Here is a 10490-nt window from a genome sequence, read left to right as displayed (position 1 = left end):
GATATTAAGTTCCTCCGTAATGGACTCCCAACCACAAATAATTTTGATATTTTTAGGGGATATTAAGTTCCTCCATAATGGACTCCCAACCACAAATAATTTTGATAATTTTTAGGGGATATTAAGTTCCTCCATCATGGACTCCCAACAACAAATATTTTTGATATTTTTGATGGGGACAAATAAATAATGGTATGAGGCTACATTTTCTTCAATAATAATGTCTCATCAAAAGAGACACAATAGCAGCAACTGAAATGGGCTTAGGCCCACATAACACGAACCAAACTAATCCTTGTAAAATAACCCATGAAATAATCCAATGCTCATATCTAAACATAATAATATGCTGACCAAGAAATAATCTATCAATTCTACAAAAAACAATAATCCAGCCAGAGAAAGGTTTACCGAATCATGCCAAAATATGTATAAAACTTTGGCATGTATATTGAGGTAGAAAATAAGTGGCCCGAGTTAGGTTGACCCAGACCCGAGTTGACCTGAACAGAGTTGGTTCGAGTTGACTCGGTGTTGCTGGTGCAGAAGCAGTATCCTCGGGTCAGCTAGGAACTCAGTTCGATCTGAGTTGGGTTGGAATGAGTGTGGGCTACGCTGAATCGGCGCTGATTATTTCATGTTTCTTAACTTAGTAAACATGAGATATTTGAACAGTGTCGTCTTCTTCTCCACACTGCCAAACCGAGTTGAAGATTAGAAAGCATAGCTGGTAACGAACAGCGAGAATCAGAAATAGTCGGTGAAGGAATTTCCAAAATCATTAAACTCATCGTCCTCCCGAAGGGGCAACCAAGCTGGCACAGGAAAGGCCAGCAAAAAAAAATCTATCTTCGGAAATTATGGAAACAACAAAGGACTAGCAAGGAGATTTTGAATCAATAGAGTCGTCATCCAGAAACGGCAACACAACGGGATACAGGCACAAGACTTTTAGAAAAACAGATATAACAACAATGGAGAGTGATCTTCTAAAAATGGCAGCAATGCGGGCCGGCTGATTATAATTGGTTTCCTAACTTAGGAACAAATTTAAATCGGTAACAGTGCCTTCTTCCCCAAAGAGCAAAAAATCAAAGCTCTTCAGGAGGCAACTTTCTAGATTAGAGTAGTGAACGAAAATTGATAGGAAACTTGCCCAGATAGCAGCGTGATAGAACAAGACTTTTTCTAGCAATATTTTTTGAGAAAATCAAGAATGTCCAAAGAGCAACTTTGGACGAGCATAGACCGGATAGGCTGGATCAAGTCAGCCATAATCTGCTAAACAAGCTCCAACCAAGTAGGATATATGGCAACTTGATATATGCCAACCAGAATATCAGACTAGACGATGATGACCAGAAATGAAGTTGCCTCTATTGCTGGAATGATTTGGAATGAAGGAAACTTTCCAAGTTAATACACTGAGAAAACTTTCCAGAGGCAACATGTCATAAGAAATCGGGAGGCAACTGTTATGGTCCTGGGTTAAGTATCTATGTCTTCCGCTCCTAACAGGCCGGTCTTTTGGGTAGTATTGGCTAGGTGCTTAACATTTGGTATCAGAGCGGGCTCCCACGTCGCGAGTTCGAGTCATGGGGCGCGCAAAGGCTGGATTAAAATTACTGGTAGGTTTGGAAGGGGCGACCTAGTGGAGGGGGCGACCTGGAGAACTGTGAAGGGGCACTAGGAGTAGGCCGCCGCTAGAGTAGGCCACCGGGTTGGGCTAGTGTTGTTACGCCGTCGTGGTCGTCGGCTCGCGAAGGTGGGGTGTGATGTTATGGTCCTGGGTTAAGTATCTATGTCTTCTGCTCCTAACAGGCCGGTCTTTTGGGTAGTATTGGCTAGGTGCTTAACAGCAACGAAGACAACAACACTGCCGCTGGAGGGTGGTCACCCATAGCTACACCCCGAAGCGGATACCTTCTTCTATCATAAGCTCCATAGACAACTCAAGGGGGGCTGACATAGAGAAGGATGAGAGTATCTTTACCAGTACCATCCGAGACAATGTTCTTCATGCACCATGAGAGCGCTTGCAGACTCTCTTCACCATCATTCACCACCACCAAAAACTTCCTCTCCTTCCCTTTGCCTCTGCCATCATAACTGACCCTTCATCTCATATCTGTCTAAACACTAAACTCTCTCTGAAGTCCGAATTGTGAACCCCATTTTGCTAGCTTTTATAATGGGTGGAAGGTGACTGCTATTTACAAAGACATGGCAGGTGGGTATTAAGCTTGCTGCTATAGTAAGGCTTGGCTGAAGAGCATTCTTTATGATGGTAATTGTCCCCATCGAGAATCTGGATAGAGAGTAAAATCGGAGTCGTGTAAGAAACTCCAAATAGATGGAGATGTAAAATATTTGAAATTGGAAGAAGTAATAAAAAAATAATATGGGTGTAGGTACTAAAAAATAAACACAAGGAACAAAATAAAAAACTATAGGAAAAAACGAAGGAGAAAGAATCCTAAAAAAACCATAGTCAGAATATTGAAAATCACTGTTCTGATACCATGTTGATTTTCAGGACTCCATGGATTAAGCTCATGGAGAAAAAAGGGAGAGAAACCCATTTGGAGAAAACTGGAGGAAGAAGGGTTATGGACTTGATTTCCTGACCCTCCCCCTGAAGCTCTATTTATAGATTTACAAAACTACTATATTATAATAATACCCTAAACTTAGGGTTTAGGGTATAGGGTTTTAACCTTGGAACTTTAACTTAATTATATCAATGTCATCTCTATGAGACGACCCTTTATTTACTATCCTGCCATCATTGTATGTGGGCCTATGGTCTTGTCTTTGATATGTGGGCTTTGAGCTCGTCTTCTATATCTCTTGGTTGCATGGGTCTTCCTGGGTCTTATGGGCTTGGGCCCATCTTCTAATACACTTGGATATGTGGGCCTTCCTTTGTCGTGTGGGCTTGGGCCCTATCTTCCACACGACTTGGTCATCCGTCTGTTATGAACACAATAACATTAATTTTTTTATTTTTTTTATTTATTTTATTTTATTTGAATTTAGGCCACATGGGTATTTTTGGGAATATTTTATTTATAGGAGTATTTTTGGGAATATTTTATTTATAGGGGTACTTTTGGGAATATTTTATTTATAGGGGTATTTTTGTAATATTTTATATTAAACCCTAACAGGGTGAACCCTATTTAAGGGGTAAGAGTAATGAGAAAGACTTGCATTGAAATATTAAGAATTAGGTTAAATATAGTGTAGACAGACTTAGAGTTCTCCATTTTCATATTTGTTCTTCTTCCTAATTGTGTTAGATCTGGGACCATAACAACTGGTATCAGGGCAGGAACACGATGTCCATCGAAGACCCATATTTGGCAACGCACAGACAAGTCCGTGAAATGGCTGAATATGGTGAGACGCCGAAAAGTATACAGATGTGGCGTGCTGGCTGGGTGCAATATTGGCTGACGACGGAGTACAGAGAGGCATTCCTAGGAGTAGATATCTCCGACGGAGAAAAATTATGGCGAATGAAGAGGTCTAGAGAGGCATCCTGTGGAAAAACTGTGTCTGACGGGAAAAAGGGTAACGCCGAGGCTTCGGCTTCGTTCCGTCTACCGACCAAGACTCTTGCAGAGGATTTGGGGGAAACCTCAAATCCATATTCACCCCAAACGCCTCAGCACCACCATCCACCCTCACCTCCACCAACGTCGACCACCAGCGTCGATTCCGCGATGGCGACCTCCGAAATTGGGGACTCAACATGTCCCAAATCAGAAGGATATCACGAAATCCCTTCGGCGACACCCACGGAACACCGTTTACAGGTCCCCCCTCAAGTCCGAAAGCTCGCCCTTTCGAAAGAGATTTTTGAAATCCCGAAATCAAACGACGAGGACCCAGATTTTGGGAAATTGGCAGAAATTTCTACCCCAATCCCGTTGATGGGTTCGACCTCCGAAATCACCTTCTCACAGCCAGCCACACCTCTTCCAGCACTGCAGACGGAAGTCTTCTCATCTTCCTTGGTCACGACAAAGCAATTCAATGTTATGCACGCAATAACATTATTATTTTAGTGTTTTCTTTAATTTACTTTATTTTATTTCAGTTTTAGGTCATAGGGGTATTTTTGGAATATTTTATTTATAGGGGTATTTTTGGAATATTTTATTGTAAACCCTAACCGTGTGAACCCTATTTAAGGGGTAAGAGTAATGAGAAAGGAAAAGGATTGAAGTATTAAGAATTAGGTTAAATCTAGCGTAAAGAGGCTTAGAGTTCTCCTCAACGAGCTCTAGGGTTTTCAAGCTTCCCTTTGGCTTGATCTTCGTTTTCATCTTCCCCATGTCTTCCTACTACCCCTACGGTAATGCCTGGAAGACCCGTAACCCGTGGCAGACTCCAGATCCTCCCAAAGAATCCATGTGTCAGATCCGGGACCGTAACAACTGGTATCAGAGCAGGAACACAATGGGTTATTCTATATCCCAAGAAAGATGGGTTGCTATGGGTAAGGAATTGGAGGAAATACGAGCACGGTTAGATGCTTCAATTGAATGTTCGGCAATGGAGCCACGTGCTCCCACAGAAAAGGTCATACGACCTGAAATTTCCTGCATATGCGTAGGCATATGCGTAGAAGAGGCAGCTGCTGCTTTGGGCGAGCAGAAAGGCCAACGGCCAGGAACTCCAGCGGCGACGACATCGGAATTTGGGGATTCCGAAATTCCAAAATTGCCTGCACCGGAAATTCCGACGGCACTCGAAATCTCCGAGCAAGCGCAGAACTTCCGATATGCCTCCAAGGGCTACGATTCGCCTCCAAGTGGTGCGATTCGCCGCCGGCGTAGCAGGCGACCCAGTCGCTTCCCTTGGGTTCGTCGGCAAACTACCCGAGAGCCCTCTGTCTCGGAAAAATTCCAAGCGGCGACGCCTCAGCGGGCTTCTCGTCGCCACCGGCGAAGCAAAATAGTTCGTCGGCGCCATAAGCAACTTTTCCGCAAGGGATCTCGGTTCCGGGAGGCTGAGGAACGACGATTTACAAGTTTTCGAGACCCCTCTGTCTCGGAAACTATCCAGGCGGCGAAGCCCCGACGGGCTGCGATTCGCCACCGGAAATTCATGCGATTCCGTCGGTGCCGGGAGAGAGGAAGGAGACGAACGTCGCCGGTAATCGTCGGTGCCGTGAGGAACGGAACCGCCGGCCGCAGAGTTCGGGAGCCGCCGAAGGAAGAAGACGACTCCCGATTAAATTTTCCTAACTTAGGAAAATTTAATCGGCCCGGTTCGCTGAGTCGCAAGCCGGACCGGGTTCCTGAACCGGGTCAACCCAGGTTAACTCGGACCGGCCCCCCCTCCCCCCACCCAAAAAAAAAAAAAAAAAAAAAAGGGGCAAACAGAGGGGGCGTCATTGCTTTCGCGGATGCTACTTCAGCACCGGTGAAGACGTCGGCATACAGACACTACTTCCGAGCTTGAGGACAAGCTCGTTTTCCAAGGGGGGTGTAATGTTATGCACGCAATAACATTATTATTTTAGTGTTTTCTTTAATTTACTTTATTTTATTTCAGTTTTAGGTCATAGGGGTATTTTTGGAATATTTTATTTATAGGGGTATTTTTGGAATATTTTATTGTAAACCCTAACCGGGTGAACCCTATTTAAGGGGTAAGAGTAATGAAAAAGAAAAAGGATTGAAGTATTAAGAATTAGGTTAAATCTAGCATAAAGAGGCTTAGAGTTCTCCTCAACGACCTCTAGGGTTTTCAAGCTTCCCTTTGGCTTGATCTTCGTTTTCGTCTTCCCCATGTCTTCCTACTACCCCTACGGTAATGCCTGGAAGACCCGTAACCCGTGGCAGACTCCAGATCCTCCCAAAGAATCCACGTGTCAGATCCGGGACCGTAACATTCAACCCTTCCTCCTCTGTCCCCGTACATCGACCAGCTCCGACAGCTACAAGATTCCACCGAAAAAAGAGGAAGCGCCGTCGAAAACATGTCCGGTGGGATGTGACTTCCAACCATTCCCTCCCACTCGTCGTCCTCCTCTCGGCAGAACCGAGGGAACCCAACTTCCAAATTGGGTGGGCATGGCTCCGAAGTTTTTTTCGGGGGGAGTTGGCTTCCGGCCAACTGCAATCAGTCTCAATCTCCTTCTCGGCTAGCCAGTGGGGAATTCTTGTCCACGCAATCGCGGGTAAGCCTTTACACCGTCCGCTATTTTCCACTCAATTTGATTCTTCCATGCAGTGGATGGGGCTCCCAGGCCTGGAGCAACAACAACGCTGCCTTCAAATTGGGTTTATTTTTTTTGGGAGAGTATTGTCAAATTGGCAAATTGGGATTCTGCCAAATGGATGTTGGATGGCATTTTATTTCCTTGTTAATTACAGCTGGTTTAGGTGGTAGAATCGGCCTTCTAGAGGAGCGCAGGTTCTTCTTTGATTCATTGGCAATTCAGACCATTCAGGTGCTTTCTGTTGGGACCTTCAGGTTCTTCTTTGATTCATTGGCAATTCAGACCATTCAGGTGCTTTCCGTTGGAACCTTGCCTACTGCATCTAATTACAGATCTGCCAAGGATGAGGCAGATGATGGAGTTGAGCCCTCTATGTTAGGCTTGCAAAGCTATTGGGAAGTTGCGTATGCAGATGACCTGGCAAATTTTCATGAGAATGGTCATGTAGGTGAAATTTGGTTTGGATCTGAAGTTATGGAGATTGTTGTCAATTGGACCAAAAATTTGTGCGTCACCATATCCAAAAATTATACACAAAATCTTGCTGATGAAGCCAGCTCCAAATGTGAGTCAATTGAAGAGGTCAACAACTGGTTGCCTAGCTGGAGTGTCCTTGACATTGGCACTGGACATGGTGTCCTTCTCCAGGAACTTGGAAAAGAAGGGTTTTGTGACATGCCGGGAACTGCTTACAGTAAAGCAGCAATTGATCTTGCACGCAATCTTGCATTTGATTGTGATGATACCCATTTAGAAATAAGAACACAATTTGTGGAGAAAGGTTCTGATTGGCTTCAAAATTGCCCTGACATTGAGAATTATCCTCACATGGCCAAACTATATTTGGGCCCAGAAAATGGAGACAATCTAAATCATCCAGTGGAGAACAGTGAGAGAAGTGCTGGAGATATTTCTGGAAGTATCTCATTTTACATCCCAAATATTTTGGCAGGATTCAGTGTGCTAAATAACCGTATTACTGACAAGTTTGAATGTCTCTTCTTATATGGATGAGCGTGTTGGAATATTGTCACAGGCTTTACAAGCAACATGAAATGAAGTTGTTCATCTGCTTGGAGTCATGAAGTTGCTGAAGCTTAACATGAAAAACTTGGAAGCAAGTAACCATGACCAAGACCATACGATAACACTGCTCCAAACTCCTGTAGATGTTCTATATGCTGCATGTTGTAATTCTATCCTCGAACTGCAGACTGTGTCGAACTCCAGTGCAGGTCTGGATTTTGTGGACTTGGGGGCAAGAGGTGGTGATAATGTACCAGAAGAGCGATCAGAGTGCATTAAGACTGCAGAAAAGTTGTCAGCGGTTGTGAAATACATTCACGCTAAAATAGAAGAATTCAGGGTTGAGAACAGTGATAAAATGCAAGATGGTGAGATAGGCAGTAGTACAAAAACTGACAAGCAGGCGCTTGCGGTTAAAAAATCTGGAAAGGATCTTATGACCCAGAATGAGGGACCTAAATCCGGGGATATGCAGACGACTGGGGCTAAAATTACTGCTAGTAAAAAGGAATTCAAGGATCCATTGGAATTATGTGTGAAAGATGGAGATATTAACAGTGTTATGTGTTCTTATAATCACATCAATGGTGTTCCCTCTTGTGCTGATAACAGGCTCTTATCTGCAACCGTTAGAGGAGAATGGGCTCTTCATGGATACATTGTTGTTGACTGTTATTCACTTGAAGTCATGCACCATGGTCACAACTGGCTGAATGATGAACGAGAAGATGCAGTAGCACAAACCTTTGAAGCTGGTTTGGATCTGGATTGTGGAGTTTATTACACCAACTACGCCTTCCCTGCTGTCCAGAATGGCAGAGTCTAGGAAACAGAAGTGGACAAGGCCTTGAGAAATCTCTATGTTGTTCTAATGAGGCTGGGTCTCTTTGATGGAATCCCTGATGGTTATGATTCACTTGGGAAAGAGGATGTTTGGCCCCATAGATCATATTGAGCTTGCTGCTCAGGCTGCTAGGGAAGGAATTGTCTTGCTCCAGACTAACCATTCACTCCCTTGGTACCATCAGAAGATGAATTAAGCAAGGGAGATGGAAGTCATTTTTACTGTATATGAGGACTTCGCACACTACAAAACTGGAGTTTACAAGCACATTACAGGCAGAGAAATGGGTAGGCCGTGCAACTTTACCAATGAGGGACATTGTAAGAATCTTGCTCCTGAGTATGAGAAAGCTGCATCTGTATTGAGCTGCTTTGACCCTCCAGTTGCTCTCGCTAAGGTTGATGCCAATGAAGAGAAAAACAAAGAGCTTGCACGTCTGTATGATGTGCAGGGTTTTCCCACACTTATGATTCTGCGCCAAGGAGGGATGACTATTGATGATTCCAAGGTCCCAAGGATTCTGATGGGATTATAGCATATATCGAGAAACAAGTGGGCCCTGCTGCCACTGAATTAAATCTACAGAACATGCTGGTGACATCATCGATGAGGAAATGATAACTATTGTTGGGATTTTCCCTGACTTCACAGGTGCGGACTATGAAAACTTCACAGCTTTAGCTGGAGTTTGGCATAGGCTTTCTTTTAGGTGATGTTGCAGCAGCCCAAGGTGCCTTCCAGTATTTTGGCCTTAAGGAAGCCCAGGTGCCTCTCATTATCATACAACAAGAAGAGGGCCAGAAATTCCTCAAAGCAAAGTTGGAGCCTGACCACATTGCTTCTTGGTTGAAAGCATACACGGAAGGTAAACTTGAGCCATTCAGCAAATCAGCGCCTATTCCAGAATTTAATAGTGCATCAGTCCAGGTTGTTGTTGCTGCTAGCCTCCAAGAGATGGTTCTAAACTCTGGGAAAAATATTTTGTTGGAGTTCTATGCACCATGGTGTGGGCATTGCCAGAAACTACTCCCTATACTGGATGAAGTGGCTGTCTCCTTTCAAAATGACAAGGATGTTGTTAGTGCCAAAATTGAAGCCACTGCAAATGATATCCCAACCGGTACCTTTGGTGTGAAGGCCTACCCTACTTTGTACTTCTTGTCCTCCAATGGCAAAATATCACAGTATGTGGTGCACAGATCAGCGGAAGATATTTTTGACTTCATTCAGACGAATAGAGATATGGCTGTAGAACAAGATGCTGCCATAGACCTTACTTTCGAGCTTGAGGACAACCTCGTTCTTCCAAGGGGGTATAATGTTATGAACACAATAACATTATTATTTTTTTGTTTTTCTTTAATTTATTTTATTTTATTTCAGTTTAGGCCACAGGGGTATGTTTGAGAATATTTTATTTATAAGGGTATTTTTGGGAATATTTTATTTATAGGGGTATTTTTGTAATATTTTATATTAAACCCTAACAGGGTGAACCCTATTTAAGGGGTAAGAGTAATGAGAAAGACATGCATTGAAATTTTAAGAATTAGGTTAAATATAGTGTAGACAGACTTAGAGTTCTCCATTTTTGTATTTGTTCTTCTTCCTGATTGTGTTAGATCTAGGACCATAACACCGTCTACCTCTTCACTTCATTCTTTGCTTCCATCTTTAAAAGTACTTTCTACTTTCAGTTGAAAGGTTTATCAATTAAGTAAAAAAATTAGGAGTACATATTCTCCTCATCTTACAACTACAAGTGCTACTCTTTTTGAGTTAATACATTCTGATGTATGGGGACCTTTATGTGTCTCAAATATTTCTCAAGTTAAATATTTTGTCACTTTTTTTTATGATTTTACCCAAGTGACTTGGTTATATTTATTTAAAGAACGTTCATAAATACTTCCTTTGTTTAAAATTTTTTATGCTATGGTATTGACACAATTTGGGGAGAAAATTCAAATCCTTAGGTCTGATAATGCTAAGGAATATTTGTCAAATGAATTCAAATAATTTTGTGAGGGTAATGGGATTATCCATCAAACATCATGTGCCTATACCCCTAAAAAAATGGTGTTGCTAAAAGGAAGAACTGTCACGTTATTGAAGTTGCTTGGGGACTCCTCTACTCCATGAAGGTACCCTATTTTATTGGCCTCATGCTATACTTACGGCATGCTTTCTTATTAATATGTTACCTTCATCGGTTCTTCATAGTAAAAATCCTTACTCTATTTTATTTCATGGTGAAGATCTATTTTCTCTTCCTATTAAAGTGTTTGGATATATATGTTTTGTTCATATTACTTCCCCACAAAAAAATAAACTTGATCCTCAGTCTATGAGGTGTATTTTTTTGGGGTACTCTCACACCCA

General features: G+C 42.7%; 1 protein-coding gene across 1 annotated transcript; it reads left to right on the top strand.

Moving 5' to 3' along the window:
* The first annotated feature begins 8313 nt into the window (after positions 1-8313).
* On the top strand, positions 8314-9809 carry LOC137937264 (protein disulfide-isomerase-like). The gene is made up of 3 exons (XM_068782349.1): positions 8314-8616; positions 8790-9421; positions 9806-9809. Exons 1-3 carry the CDS (start codon positions 8314-8316, stop codon positions 9807-9809), a joined length of 939 nt encoding a protein of 312 aa, XP_068638450.1.
* Positions 9810-10490: the final 681 nt, after the last annotated feature.

This window comes from Aristolochia californica, unplaced genomic scaffold, assembly GCF_029961685.1.
Source record: "Aristolochia californica isolate CCGP_79_NKW_82.1479 unplaced genomic scaffold, dmAriCali1.0.hap1 SCAF_7, whole genome shotgun sequence".
Lineage (NCBI taxonomy): Eukaryota > Viridiplantae > Streptophyta > Magnoliopsida > Piperales > Aristolochiaceae > Aristolochia > Aristolochia californica.
The sequence above is the reverse complement of the archived record's forward strand: the minus strand, read 5'-3'. Positions and strand labels throughout refer to the sequence as shown.

Bases quoted from the DNA above. Each gene is read 5' to 3' on its own strand.
- LOC137937264 (XM_068782349.1), top strand. From the start codon at position 8,314: ATGGAAGTCATTTTTACTGTATATGAGGACTTCGCACACTACAAAACT. The intron at 8,617-8,789 runs GTCCCAAGGATT...TCACAGCTTTAG, and splicing joins TGACTATTGATGATTCCAAG to CTGGAGTTTGGCATAGGCTT.